Below are 16,100 nucleotides of genomic sequence, written 5' to 3' on the forward strand. Positions count from 1 at the left end.
TGTATTGATTTCGTGGTCTCTTGATGCTAACACTGCTTCACAGTGAGACGGTCCTCAACAAGGAATTAAAACAAAATATATGACACACGCACACACACACACACACACACACACACACACACACACACACACACACATTTCTAACCTGCATTTCAACCTCCCATTTCCCTTCTGGTCATAATACAGTGCTGCTTATCTCTGTCTATTTACTGTGGGAAGTAAAGAGTATAGGAGGAAGGAAGAGGAGAGACAAGGAGAGAAGAAAGAAAGAAAAGAGACAGGAGGGCAAAGACAGTAGCATAGAAAATGAGTAAAGAAGAGTGAAAAACCAAAGCAATGTGTGGAAAAATGAAACAGGGGCTGGAGGGAGCGAGGGACAGATAAAGGGAGCAGGGAGAGAAAAGGGTGAGAAAGATGAGAGAGGGAAAGAGAGACCGAGAGGAGGAACGGGGAGAGACGATAACTAGTTTGGAATGTGTCCAGAGTCAATCGGGACCTGGTCCAGCGGTAAGCCACAGAGACTGCCTTGTCCCTTTCCCCTCCCTCCGGTAGACAGACAAACGGCTGGATTCATGTTGGAACTAAAAGGCTTTGTTCTCCACAGATGGAGCTTTGAAAACAACAACAATACCAATAAACACCAACAATAACACCAAGGACAGCGAGCTTCATATCAGCAGAATCCAGAGGTTGGAATTAAAGAATGGAAAACAAAAGAAAAGGAAATGAAACTAAATGAAATAGGACTACGCTAAGGGCAGAAGAAAATCCCGTCCCCCAACATGAAGCATTAGGAGGAGCCTAAGAAAATATACAGTAAAAAGACCTTAGAGCAGGAGAAAGAAGCTTAAAGAAAAGCAGAGAAGAAAAGAGGTGAGGAAAGGGGAGAGGATGGGAGGGGGGGGGGACAGAAAAGGTTGACAGGAGATGCAGCTAAATCCAAGTTAATCTGTCCAATTAGTTCCTGGTAATCCCTCCACTGTCATGAGGAAGACAAATGAAACTCCAGTTATTCATTCTGTCTCTAACCCCCACTTTCTCTCTGCATGTCTCTGGCTCTCTATGGGCCAGATTTAAGCACATCAAAGGTGCAAGTTTGCGCTGCAACATTCATTCAATTTGCACTTGCAAGCTACATGGAATTTGATTCTGATTTGTCTACGCAGAGGGTAATTATGAAATTGGCAAACCGGGCTGTCCTCTAGAATGAAACTAGAATTACCGCCTCGGGGTTGTGTGACTCCGCCACCAGTCAAGTTTCAGTTCAGTATCCAACCAAATGTGAAATATGGTCACGATCTACCCTTCTGTTCTTGATTTATGGCCTCGAATAATGTTTTTGCAGAACATTATGATGAAGTATGATGATGAAGTTGACCTTTGACCTTTTGGATATAAGATGTCATCACTTTATGAATTCTTCCCATTTGTGTGAAATTCTGTCATATTGAATCTCATAGAGAATTCTTGCCAAAAACGGGTTTTGTGAGGTCACGGTGACCTTGAGCATCGACCACTGAAATGAGCTCATCTTTGAGTCCCAGTGCACGGTTGTACAATGGCATTCTTGCGATATCACAATTGGGAAGAATGGGACAAGCAGACGGACAAGGCGAAAACATAATGTCTCTGGACACTGCTGTCGGCTGCATAAAAGGCTTCATTATCTACTCTTTTTCAGCAATGTGACCTCTGCTCTTTAACAGGTAATGGAACAACAGGCATACGGTGACCACATGACACAGTCCCATATCCAATAATGAAACAAGGCAGTAAAAGTAAGAGAAAGAATGTAAACACAGGTACTGTCAGGAATATAATTAAAGCACATCAGCATTTAGTGTTGCTGTGTAGCTACCAGTGGACCATAAACCGGAACCATAAATCAAAACCTTCACCAGGTATCTATGGCAAGACTCCCATTAACCTTTTGCATCAACTAGAAATCTGGCTTAAGAGTGCAATCACAACCATCCCTAAAATATTATGCCACTTCACTTTTTTATATTGTATTAGTCCACACCTTTCTCTCCAGAGAGATTGTAAGCATTCAAACTACATACTTCAAACTATATATTTTCAGAAAATTATCCATGCAAAACTGACCCTTGTCAACCTTAATAAAACCATCAAAATTTGCCATACATACCATAAGTACGCACACAAACAGGACATCATTGTAGAACTCTTGGCTGCTATTTCAAGTGCTTGACCCTTAAAGCGTTGTAATGCTGACTGTGTGTGTGTGTGTGTGTGTGTGTGTGTGTGTGTGTGTGTGTGTGTGTGTGTGTGTGTGTGCTCACATATATAAAGAAGAACATGTGATATATTGTGTGTGATTCCTACAACATCTGTGCTTGTGTGTCTGGAAATGTGTGTTTTGTGATTCCATTCTTCCATTAATCCAAGTGATGCTGAGTTTGTGCAACATCCAAGAAATACTGTGACTCTCTGAACTCTGTCTGTGTGTGTGTGTGTGTGTGTGTGTGTGTGTGTGTACATTTTTCTCCATCTCGATGCCTCTTCGTGTGTCTGTCCTCTGTGTGTGCTCGTGCCTCTTAGTGTGTATGTGTGCGTGAGTGCGTGTGTGTCTAACCTGCCATGACCAAGAGGTTTTCGGGAGAAAATTCAGGATTTGGATTAAAAGCTACTTCATCACCTTCTTCTGTCACACACACTCACACATGTGCACACAACACACACACACCCACTAACTCTTCACTTCAAGTTGATTATTTTTCACCCTTCAGACAAGAGCAATAAATCACCACAGAAGAAAAATTGCAACGAGTGGGAGAGAAGGAGAGACAGAGGGAGCATGAGAAAGAAGCAGAGATAGAAAAGAAATAAAAAAAAGTGCAGAGGAAGAGGTAAAAGGAGGAAAGGAGAGGAAGAGATGAAATTCTTCCTGTTATCATACTAATTGTTCTGTGGCGTGTGTGATTTCTGCTCTGTATCTTATTAACTTTATTGGTTTTTAATTAAACAGTGTTTTGTGTGGTGACATGCTTGGGTTTATGCCTGGTGTTGGTGCACACATTTCCCTGTGTGAGTGTGTGCGCATGTTTTCATTATTTTGCGCTGAACTAAATATTCAGTAAACTACAGGTGGTGGGATCAGACAAACCTAACCAAACAGAAAAAGCAAAGGAATGATTACCATTTAAATAACATTTCTGCCGTGTGTGTGTGCTTTACACAAACACACACCAGCTCCAAGTGTATGTGTGCTGTGGTATGTCAGAAGAATATCCCGATAAGAAGAATATCCCAGTAACAACTACTTAGATTCATTACCTAGTGGTGTCTATGTATATTGTTTATTCAATATAATTATAGTACAAGAAACTGTGTCCAATTTATGTAGCAGTGTATTTAATTCACGTTAATTGTTCGACATGCTGGGAAATATATGTATATGAGATATGACGATAAGCCAGAGGCTGGTTAGCTTTGCTTAGAGACTGACTGAAAATGAGAGGAAACAGCTGGCCTGGCTCTGTACAAGCGTAACAAAATCCGCCTGCCAGCACCAACAAATCTCACTACTTTGTACAGTGTATCTCGTTTCATTAAGTTTTACAAAAATCAAAGTGTAAAAATGTCAATTTGTGGTTTCCAAGGATTTTATGTATTTCTTGGCGGGCTGTAGTCTCTGCTAACTAACGCACCAAAAGTTAGTGCACACGAAGCAATTGGTTTAGTGGCCACATTCAGCATTGCAACCTCTAGGAGCTTCTTGTGGCGCACTCAAGCCCAAAAAGCATTTCCTCCTGCTAGACAATCACTGGAAACGAAGCATCTGGTTTCTGACACACCAAAATGACATTTGGAAAGTCAAGAAGAGCTGTGCAATTGAATTATGATTAAATTATAAACAGGGAGTCAGTCTTCTTGACCAGAGGTCACACATGCTCTTAACTGGCTCAGCTAGAACTATTCCTTTAAAGCAAGTTACACAGAGAGCACAGTGAGATTATTCTACTTGTTTCCAATGCAAATCAACTCTTTTTCAAGATCTGATCCTTCTTAATACATGTGGGGAGATCTTTTGGTTTCTTGTTTCAATGAAAATTCAGTGGTAGTGACTCACCATATTAGCATTTCCTAAACTAGATAACTTGCTAATTAGGATGTCTGCTGCAGTACAAGTGGCATAACTGCATTAGAGTAGAGATCCCTCTAAAAATGACTAAAGACTGAAGTTTTTCTCCCCCTATAATTGTCACTCCTCCACTTGATACACTGTATATCTGAATAATTTTTGTCTATTGACTAGAAAATAGCCAGAGTTTAATCCTCTAAATTTACAACCCAAGTTTCCTGCTTCAGTCTGATATCAGCGCATTATGTGGATTACAATTAGTTATTGTCTTTAACTCAAATGTGTCCCTGTGTGGGTGAGGAGAAGAAAATTAATTTCCTCATCCTGTCTAACAGGAAACTGTTCAATACATGAGTCGCCTGAGCAAGTCTATGACTTCCTCTCTGTCAATAAACACACACAGGCGCACACACACATGCGGATTCATTCACACACACACAGGTTGCAAGACATCAGTCAGCCCCCGCGGTTATGAGTTTTCATCTCTTTTTCATTTTCATTCTCCAGTTTCATCATTCTCTCGCCTATCGTGCTCTCTCTCACCCACCTGCATCTACTCTCTCCCCTCTTTCTTTTCCAACCTTATTGTTTTTCATCATCTCTCCATCGCTCCTTTATTCTGTTTCTCATTCAAGCTCGCTGCTTTTCTTTCTGTCTCTTTCTCTCTCATATCAACTCTCTCTCACTTGCTCCGTCTCTCTCCCTCAGGCTAGCTGTGTTTATATTTCAGTCGTTTATTTCTACAAATGTCAGACAGTGTTTCTGCCCTCCGTCTATTGATCCACAGAGAGAGAATGAGATGGGGAGAGAGAGGCAGGGAGAAAGGGGGAAAGGCAGCAACGAGGAGCGAAGTAGAAAGAGAAATGTATTGAGGGTGGAATGAGGGGTATGAGAGAATGGAGGAGTAACAGCGAGAAAGAGGGAAGAAAAGAAAAAGCAGGATAAAAAATGAGAAAGGTGGAGAGAGCCTCCAGTATTTTAATCTCTCTTTCTCTCAGATCACTGAGCAACCACAGACTAACTCCGGCTCTCCACTCCTTTCTTCTCCAATTCTATCCCTCGCTACACCTCTCCTCTCCTCTTCCTACCTGCTCATAGTACAAATATCCCTCCACTAACTGAAATATAGATACCAAGACAAAAACGAACAACAGTAGATGGACAGATCGATAGACAATCAGACTGGCAGAAGGACCTGGCTTGCGTCACGTGACCTACCTCTTTTTTACCTTTCATGTTTTAGGTGGACATAGATGTTGTTTTCATTACAGCAAAAGTTGTTAAATGGAAAACTTCAAGGAAAGTTTGAGACAAACTGTTGTGATGTGTACAGTTATTGATGATTGTTACAGTAATCACAAAATACATTCGTTTAGCCTTAATGGCTGCATAAAGTATGTTACAGTATGTATGTGTCTATGTCCTACCTGCACATTTGGTCCGGGTAATGAGTGGTGGTCCAGGTTTGCCTGTCCCTCCCTCTCCTGGTCTGGTTAGTAACACTCTGATCTCATACTCCGTGTCTGGGTCAAGATGCCATAACTTATAGTTGGGAGAGTTCACAGCGTGAGTCTCCGTCCAGCTGCCCGATGTCATACGGTACTCAACCTACAGGCAGAAACAAAAACAAATATTACAGATGGTAGTTATTTGAGTGGTCAGCATTAACAGAATTCATGCTCAGTATCAATGTAAACGTCACAGAGGGAAAAACAACTGCTACAAAGAAAATTCCTTGTAAGACGGCAAATTCACTTTTACACTTCATATTTTGTAACATTCAAATAAGTGAGATACAAAATCTTAATGAATGAGTTTTACAGGTGTTGTTAGGTTGATTTTGTCTCCATTTCACAGCGCCAAGCTAGCTGTTTCCAGTGTTGTGTGCTAAGCTAAGCCTATCCTTTCCTTTGAAAGGATAACTCTAAGTATGTTTTATGTGCATTTCTGATTTACAGCGGCTTTACACAGTGTTATTATATACAAGTCATTGCCTAGAAACCGTACAATGTCCAAGCTGAGAATACCTCTTTCAGTATAATAGGCCCATCTCCAAATATAGAGTTAGCATTGAGCTGAATCAGCAGATATGTAGGGCCGACGCCTAGCAGCTGGGGTGGGGCGATGGGGTGCGGAGGCTCTGAGGAGAGAAAACAATTAACAAGACCATAAAAGAAGGTTTCAAAGTGCCTCACAAGATGAATAAAACTCTCTAAAACAAGGTCACAGGAGAACAGAGGAGGGTAGTGCCACAAGGAATATTGTAGACACATTGATACAAAGACTTGTTAGTGTAGTAGCTGACATGTGATATTTGTGGACTTAAATGAATGAAAAATGTAACAGTAAACAATGACAACTACACCAATGGCACAGATTATTAGAGACATCCTAACATGTAGTAACTGCACTGACCTGCAATATTATGGCAACCAGGCTGTGTGAATGTCATGTTGAACTGATTGGCTAAACTTTTGTGGTCATGCCGGTTAAGTAAGCACTTGCTCTTTGTAAATCTCTATACTGTATCACAGTAGCAGGAGGAGTTGTTTTGTTCTTAGGTTCCAACTAATAATAGTAATTTTTTAATACTACTAATTTTATTCAGAGCGCTTTTCTACTTAATATTCAAACACTTAACAAATCAAGGTTTATATACAGTTCCTTTCATCAAACAGATAGTAGCCATGTCGTTTCACACATTCACACTCCTTTGCTGTGTTGTCAGAATTATAATGAACTTAATATTAATGTAAACACGCCTTTTGCAGCTGCTCCACATCAAAAGCGTCCCACCTTCAAAACAAGAAACTGCAAGGCTAATATTAGGAAGCAGCCTCTCCTTGTGGCCGATACTTTGAGCCCTTTTCAGACATGGAATATGTAAACTTGCCAGCTTCATCTGTCTGTTAAAGTAATGGCTTTTCGTTTTATATATGTTCCCTATGGCTTAACGCAGATATGGCAGAACATTTACGAGAGCCACAACATTAGCGTGATATTTTGCATTGGGTGCAAGATGTGGCACCTTCGAGGACCTTTTTTTTTGTCTTTTGTTTTTGTCTTATATGCCGCATGAGTGATAGATTTTCAAGGATATTTTGCCATTGAAGTAAATCCTCCATTACATTTTCTCATTAGTTTCATCATTTAATGTTATTAGACAGTGTTTTACAAGTCAATCAATGCACAAGCAGTAAATGACAAGTTCCCCTCTTTTGTCTCTCGTCACGGTCAAAATTATGTTTAGAATGATCTGAGAGGGATCTCCTCAACAACTTCAAATCTCTTCTTTCCTTTCTTTACCTGCTGCACCCACTATGTTAACATTCAATTATGACTTGTGCCATGTTGACAGTCAAAAATCCAACTACGTCCACCCTACAGTAGTCAGATTGTAGTAGTGACTTTACCTTACAAGTGACTTCGAATTAAGCAGGGGAAACAGTAAGGAGTAACTGCCTACTTGGATACAACTGTATTTCCAAAAGAATTGACATTCAGATATTGTACATATGTAACCCAAACTATCAAAATGACTAAATGAGCAATGACAGCTTCTCTTTAAACATAATATGACTGCATATACTGTATTTTTCAGTCAGAGTCTTAAAATTCAGCCATTCACTACATCCCATATTGATCTCTGTGAATAAATACTGTGTGTACATGTACAGAAATGTGATGGATGTGTGACGGTTCAGAGGAAGTCAGTCAGATCAGAGCAAACTGTCACACGTCTGTGATTGACAAGCCGAATGTGCAACACGCAACCTTAAAACACACCGCATCAAAGATTCACCTACTTGACACATACTGTATATACACAGACAAACACATGAATTAATCACAAACACACACACACACACACACACACTCTCACTTTAGTGTATCTCACATACAGTAAATCAGCAAATCATAAAGATCTTATCTGTCTTGGACACATTCTCAAACACACTGCCCGCCAATATTGCTGTCATGGAGATAGGGGATATGGGATATTTTTGCAATCCAGCTTCAATCATATTATATCAAAGTAAGTATTATCTAAATTATATGTGTGTGCGTGTGTGTGCTACTGTGCATGTTGTTCCTTTAATAGTCATATTTTGCATTGCTGTCACCTCTTTTTTTCTCTTTGCGTGTGTTTGTGATTGCGTTTGTGTGTGTGTGCGTGTGCTGAATGTGGCTGTCAGAGAGGTGCAGGCTGGGAAGTGTCTTTTTAGCAACAGATGAAACACTGTAGTTTGACAGCACATGCGTGTGTGCAAACGCAGACACACGCGCGCGCGTACACACACACACACACAAACACAAACGCATGCAGACAGAGTTGAATCCAGATAATGAATGTTGAAGTGACTTCAGAAAACCGACAACGTCAACAGCGTGTCAGCTCGCGCCGCCATCAAATAAACAAAGTAAACAACTTGATGATTAACAAACAAACAAATAAAGAAATAAAGCACAAACGCACCACGATAAATTTATTCAAGCAAACAAAACAGCAGATTTATCTGCTTGCAGCCTGTGTAAAACTTGAATACATGTTTGTGTGTTACTTAAAACCTATTGAATATCTGAAAGATGAATAATAGAAAAATGAAACAAACAGTAAGGAATGTAAGTGGGTCGTTATGAGACTCCAGAGAAAACAAGAGCTGGAACGGGTTCATGCTTTTGATTTTCATCTTTTTTTTTTTTTATTTTATTATATCAGTTGTCATTTGTACAGTTGACCTAAAAAAAATTTAACAAATCATCAATGGCGTTGTTTTGCGATGGGTTTGTTGTCACCATCTTTTTTATTATTAATCACATGTGTGAACCCTCTCATCATTTCTCATTTTTTTGGGTCAAATGTAAATGATAATAACAAAACAAATCAACATTGGGAATACTTCAAATGTGTGTGTCGTTTCTGACCTCACCCGCCTGCGTGATTAATTTGTTTTCACTGTCACTCACTTTCTTTACTGATCTTAGAATTCATAAAGCTCCGGAGGCATTGATAGGGAGGGTGGTAGATTTTCTGATTAAGAAAGAAAGAAAAAGAAAGAAATATTTATTTTGTTGGTGACTGGCGCCCAGTAGGCATGTTCTTCTTCGTTGTCCATCGTCAGCAACCTTGTCAATAAAGTTTAGCTTTCACAAAGTGCTGCTGACATCACCATGGAGCTCACTGGAGGACATCTAACCTCTAGTCCGAGAGATATGTGTGTGTGTGTGTGAGTGTGCAAGTGTGTGTTTGTTTCAGTCGTATCGACAGCCAACAGTGGTAGTAGGTTTTCTATAGTTCCTTAACGCCTGAAGCTTCACCTGTCACTATCACTTAGAGTGAGCGTGCATGTGTGAGTGTGTGTGATAGGTTAAAAAGGAGAAAGGGACATTTTAGAAGGGGACCATTACAGGTTTCAGACAGTTGAATGAATTCAAGTCAGTTGTGCGTCCTCTGAAGTCTGGTGCGTACATGTTTGTGTGCATGTGTGTGACAATAATATTGCAGGAGCTTTTTAGGCCATGGATTGTGTGTAATGCAAGCTGGCATGGTGTGTTTGTGTGTGTGTTTGTGTGTGTGTGTATGAGTGTGATACGAGCTGGCATGATGATGCGCTCTGTCACCGTAGGAACCAGAGGGCAAGGCTTTATTAGAGCTTGGCTCTGACCAAACCACTAGTGACGCGCATGCACACACACACACACACACACACACACACACACACACACACACACACACACACACACACACACACACACACACACACACACACACACACACACACACACACACACACACACACACACACACACACACACACACAGAGTCTCTCAGACCTCTTTGTCTTTCACACACACAGCAATTACACACTCTTCATCTACAGTAAAACTTGTGAAAGCAGGGCTGGTCCTCGCCATCATCTGTCCATCTAGTGTTTGTGTCTTGAACTGTAGAACAACAAAAGCTGAGAGGAAACAAAATGTTGCCTAATTCACTTATTTATGCAGACTTCCGGTATGGCTGCTTGTGCTTAGACAATATTTGAGAAATTTGGTTTATTTTGTTAAATTAAAAAAAGGAATTTGAGAAAAACTAAGAAAAAAATTAATGTCACTATTGGCATATTGCAAAATCTCAAAATGATACCCAGCCCTACTGAAATAATTAGTTGCTTAACTACTCAATCAAACTCATATGTGCTTTTTTCTGTTTTATATTTGTGATTTGAACACCAGAGCCCAAATGATTAGGCAACGATTTGGCAACTATTATCAGTATCAAATGCCCAAAACTGGTTGCAACCTATCACATGCTAATCTAGGCTGGTTTCTTAACCGTCTATGAATTGAACTGAACTTTTCTACTTGAAAGGCATCACCTTTTTTTGTGCTCTGGGTTATTTTGGGTTAAACGAAATAGTCCACTTATTGGAAAAACAATCAACTGTATGATTAATAGAATAAATTCACATCCACAGTCATATCTCTGCTCAAGGGAGAGAGCAAAAAAAAAAAAAAGTCATGCATAAGAATTATCTGGGAAATCCCAAATCACACCTCTCATGCCTCCATGATGCACCTCTGCCTCTGCAAGATGTGCTTCTTTTCTCTGATCTTGACAGCTCCAGCACACACAGAGGGTGAAGATAATGACACATCTCTGTCATCCACATGTTGTAAATATCAATAGACTAGGCCTGTGCATACGTGCACCGAGGCAATCTCACATCACCCAGCGGACCACTTTTCAGTCTTACAGACTGAAACCTGGGTTACTGTCCTAGTGCCACACATTTCTAATAAATAGAATTCCTATTTTAACACTTCCCTATGATTCCTTATTCATTTCCCCTGATCATCAGATACACGATTCTTCAAGTAATCATCCTTCATATTTCCTCCTCTCAATTTCACAATAAATAAATATTAAAAGGTAAAATATTCGTAAAATTATTAATAATGCAGCTTAATTCTGTCCATATTCATGGTCGTCAATGTCCTGCAGGAGCCTCAAATCTCCAACACGCATACTCTTCAAGAAGTGAAATAAACATATTCCCTGTTCCTTTGATTTCTCTCCAACTCTCATCTCCCATCTGATATTTCTAATAAATAAACATGAGGTTCCTCTCCTTCTACATTCATACATGCAGTCCTCATTCTTTTATTGTGATATCTTTCTAACAACCAGACTCTGGATCAATATTCATAATCACCAATATCCAGAGCTCCAAAAGCATCTTTTCACAGATTGTGAAAGTGGCTGGTTCAAGCTGATGCCTGGCTATGAAGCACAAAGCGCCCAACGCATCTTATTGAACCTGAATCTATTTTCATATATATGTAGATTGGTCCAATTCATCTTTAGACACATGTCTCCTGCTGTGTGGATTCCTCATCTCTCTCCTCGTTGCCTTCTCATATTCAAAAAAAAAAAAAAAAAAAGATGTTCACGATAAATAAACATTAGCCACTTTTGTATTCTTACTAAATCAGCAAGGTCCTGCTGAAAAAGTGTCTCCAAAACCACCATATTTTCTTGACCAAAGAAAAAACAAATCTATTCATTCCCACTGGGGACTGTAGGTGTTTTCCTCAAGTGACACTGGGAGTTGAACCCCAAAACTGGACAGTGTAAGAGCTCCATTATCTCGCCAGCTTATATTCATATTCATGGTGCTCGCTTCTGCTTTGATTTCTCATTTCTTCCTCCTCTGCCATCCCTTATGCAGAATAATAAACATGACTCTGCTCAGCTGTTTACATATTCAGACATATTCCTGATTCTGATATGGCTATTCTCAGGATAATGAGCAGACTATTTACATTTAACTTTTCTTCACCATCTCCACTTCTCTCTTTGCTCACCCTCCGCTGTCTCCCATTTCTCACCCCCTCCTTTCTGTCACTCCCATATTCCTGAATCTCTCTCGCCTTTACCCTCTCTCTGCCCTCCTCTCTCACTCTCTCTCTCTCTCTCTCTCTCTGGGAGATGAATTGAATATGTAAGCTATTGGATGTGAATGAATAAAGCATCCCGTCTCAAACACACATTGGTGACACCTTATTAACCACATGTCAGCTGCACATGACAGCTGAAGCGCACACAGTTTCCATTCACACACGCACATATTCGCAGCATACACATGTGCACGTAGACACTAATGCGGCTGGCTCACACCCACGCAAGCATCCCCGCACACGCGCGCATTTGCACACACACACACCCACAAACACAAGACTGGCACACACACTCTCCTCATTAGTCTATATTGTGTGTTAGTGGCTTACATTTTATCAGTCAGACACAGTGAATGTGACTTTTGATTGGAAAGACATTTGACATTCCAAAATTCAACACAATACAAAGTTACCCTTAACGCAAAATATATATAACTGAATCAAGACAATAATTTTAGTCAATGACAGGGTCATAGAAAAATTGTAAATCAACTTTATATGTTAACATTTGGTTTGGAGGCAAACTTAATTGGAATTTATAATTGCTTCCCTATTTAGACCTGTTTCCGCTAGTTTGTCTTTTCAGGCGTGTGATTCTGAGGATGGCTACTGTTTGTTTTGGTCTAAGTGCTTTAATGTTTGCTTGATTGTTGTTCAAAACACTGTTCCACTGCTTTATTGGCAGGGTTCCCTTGAAAAATGGATCTTGTGATGTCACCTGGTTGAATAAAGGTTTAATAAGAAAAAATAAATAAATTACTGAGCATACGCTAAAACCCTCTGCCTAACAATGAGGGTTCAATATTAGCATAAATAGGCACAATGGGTCTGTCAAGCTCTGGATTTCTCAAAATGGTGAAGGCTTGGTTTATAAGGAGTTTGGAAGGCAGGCTCTTGTGCCATTGGCACAAGTATTATAGATTTGGCCTAAATAAAAAAAAACAAAGGCAAATAACCTTGAAAATATTTTTTAAATCCTCACCTCTGACAATAAGACCTGCAAAGTTGGACACCCCGGAGCCGCGCTCTGATTGGGTGACGCAGCGATACAGATCCTGATCCTGGTTAGTGACTTCTTTGAGGTGGAAGGAGGCAGCGAACCGTCTGTGGTTGATGTTTTTGGTCAGAGCCACCGGGATATCTTCTCCATTTCTCCTCTGAATCGTAAACACACAGACAGATCAGGTGCTGCAGAGGCTGCTAAAGGGTTAACGGCCTTGCTCAAGGTCACAAGTCAGCAGTGGACCACACACACACCCACATGCGTACTCACTCACACTTACCCTCTGCCTCACTGACTACAGGTTTGAAGGTCATGACTACAATAGAGCTATAATGAAATCAGTGGCTATTAAACTCTTAATCATGTTAGCTGCTAGGATGTATAGCCTGGAGTCGCTCTGTGTGTGTGTGTGTGTGTGTGTGGATGACACTTTATTATTGGACATACCAGTCCTGAGGGTGGTGCAGTGTTTCATCTCTTTGTGTTTGTGTCTATTTCTACACCATTATATTGGGGGCATACACTATACATATTTGTATTTTTATTTATTTGTGGGGGACAGTGCACACACACAATTCAGAGCAACTGCCAATTGTTCTCATCAAAGACTATTTGTTAGTTGAAAGAAGTTCCAATGTCATTTTTCAGTGCTGTGAGCAACATAGATTAAATTCCATTCACTTCCATTTTATTTCAGAGGAGGCAGAAATCTCAAAAATGGCAAATAAAACCAACACTTTCTTCAAGGCTAGGTACCACAAGAGGTGAGAAAGAAAATATGTTGTACTTAATCCCATAGCAGTAGACTAAAACATGTTTTGTGTTTCACGGTGGGTGTGTGTGTGTGTGTGCGTGCGTGTGTATAGCTGTACCTGCAGCCAGAGTTTGTTGTTTGATGTGTCTCGTCCTGTGGCGATACACTGAAATGTGGCGTTTTGTCCGGCGTTCACCTCCACGTCCCCAAGACGCAGGAAATGAGGGGATTTATCTACAGCAAATGAGGTCAAGCAAATTAGATTGAGTTTACAACAAGGTTATATGTTTTTAGTTTCATTGTATTTATCTGTTAAAGGTGGGAATGATGTGACAGAGCCAGAGGGAGTTAAGGATACAAACAGGTCGGGTTATCACAGATGCACTACATACATTTAAGGACATTTTCTAACCCAGAGGAATATGTTCATTATTACTGCGATTAGAGTTTACTGGAGTCAGATGAAACCAAAGCACAGCGCTGCATTGCCACTGGGAGGTAGCATCACTGTCACTTCCAGCACATACAATGCACAGCCCCCAATCCTCAACTATCACGCTGGGATATGAAATAAGACTTTTAGACCCTGAAGACGCAGTTCAGCTATGACATTTTTATTCTGGGGAGGTGATTGCAATCATAGATAGCAGCTACTATGGTGAATGAAAACACACACACACACACACACACACACACAAGCGTGCACGCATGCATTCATGCTAACACGCACACACACAAACCTGTGTGTGTCCAGAAATGCAGCTGTGAGAATGAATGCTTCCACTGTGGAGACTAAGCACTAATTCCTTTTCAAATACTTGCTCCTTGCTCCTATTAGGAGTCCTTTTCCTCTGCCTTGAAAAGACTGGGGCTCTTCTTTTTATGTTTTCTTAGATTCCAGGTCGTGTTATGACAAAAAGACACTATTCAGAGACATATGGCTAACTTCTGAAGGAGTCAGGGACGACAAGATATCAGGACCTCACAAACTGTACAAAACGGCGGCAGAAGACAGTTTATTTTTATGACTTATAATCAATAGAATCTGTTAAGAAATGAAATTGTCTTCAAGGGGCTCAGTGCTGTTACTGAGTTGTAATTACTTCCTTTCCGACACAGGGAGCCTGCTTACGGCTCTAGTTTAACAGACCCTTCCGTTAACAGTAACAGTTTGTCGTCACAACTCTTTTTTGGCCTCTAGAAATAAGGAAACACTCAAGCAAAGGAGAGAAGAGGACTCAAGACGTAGTGAGAATTTAAAATGGATCGCAGCCTTCATCTCTTTCCTGTCAGTAGGAGACAAGACAGCTACTGTTCACTGCTGAGTGTGCGTGTGTGCATGTGGGTTAAAGAGAGGGAGAGAGGGGGAGAGAGAGAGAGAGAGAGAGTGCTGAGTGGTCAGAATCTTCTCTCTCTATGATTGCCCTAATACTGTCTCATTTCCCGCTTCACTCTCTCCCTCTTTCTCTCTGTTTCTCCCTCTCACAATCTCTCTCTCCCTTTTTATTTCTCTCATTTTTCTCCACGACTTGTCTTTCTCCTCTCGCTGCATCCCTCCTCTCCTGTGTCACCTTCCCACTTATCTACCCATTCAACTGCAACAGAAACCATCCCAGGTACAGTCTAATTAGTGGCCAAAGCTATCAGCGTCTATTCAGCGAACTAGGACTAATTGCTGGTATGCTAATGACTCACCGCATGGGTAGCTGAGCACCTGAATGTCGTCAATGGCGATGAAGCCGGCTTTGCTGTCCGAAACCTCTGCTTCAAATATGACCTGAGAAAAGAGAGAGAGAGATTTAGCCATTATTGCCCTCAATAGTATCAATATTAGTGTGTGCATCATCTTTACGCTAAATCATACAGAAGAGAATAATAGAATATCAAGTCATTTCTGACCCTCAATTAGCCTGTGAATAGGACAGCTTGAGCATACAAAATATACAAAATACAACAACAGCAAAAACACAGGAAATGCCGTTCCTTGGAGAAAACTGAAACTTACATAACCTGCAAATGCTCTGCTTGCACATCACAAACCCTCTATGGCACTGTTACCAAATCATCCACCCTCTTTGGTATTGTTACTAAATCAGAAGCTTTGCCTCTGAACTCAGTTTTAGATGCATTCAGAGTGCACTGAAAGCTACACTGTAAGACTATTGCCATTTAAATTTGCTGTCAAAGTGATGGATCTAAGCGAAGTCGTCACAGGATAGACAGAAAGTCAGTGACAGCAGCCAGTGATGTGCATTAAACTGGATAAATACAAAGCTGCC

The 16,100-nt window shown here is 40.6% G+C and overlaps 1 protein-coding gene across 2 annotated transcripts in view; it reads right to left on the reverse strand.

Annotated features, from left to right (window-relative positions):
- Positions 1 to 16,100, reverse strand: part of ptprk (protein tyrosine phosphatase receptor type K) — a 103,997-nt gene that overhangs the window by 33,445 nt on the left and 54,452 nt on the right. For both annotated transcript variants that reach the window (XM_070849927.1, XM_070849926.1), the window contains exons 6-10: positions 15,517 to 15,598; positions 13,940 to 14,055; positions 13,047 to 13,221; positions 6,133 to 6,245; positions 5,533 to 5,713 (exon numbers count right to left, since the gene is read on the reverse strand). In XM_070849927.1, coding sequence (XP_070706028.1) covers positions 5,533 to 5,713; positions 6,133 to 6,245; positions 13,047 to 13,221; positions 13,940 to 14,055; positions 15,517 to 15,598 — 667 coding nt within the window. The remainder of the gene's footprint in view (positions 1 to 5,532; positions 5,714 to 6,132; positions 6,246 to 13,046; positions 13,222 to 13,939; positions 14,056 to 15,516; positions 15,599 to 16,100) is intronic.

This window comes from Pempheris klunzingeri, chromosome 18, assembly GCF_042242105.1.
Source record: "Pempheris klunzingeri isolate RE-2024b chromosome 18, fPemKlu1.hap1, whole genome shotgun sequence".
Taxonomy (NCBI): domain Eukaryota; kingdom Metazoa; phylum Chordata; class Actinopteri; order Acropomatiformes; family Pempheridae; genus Pempheris; species Pempheris klunzingeri.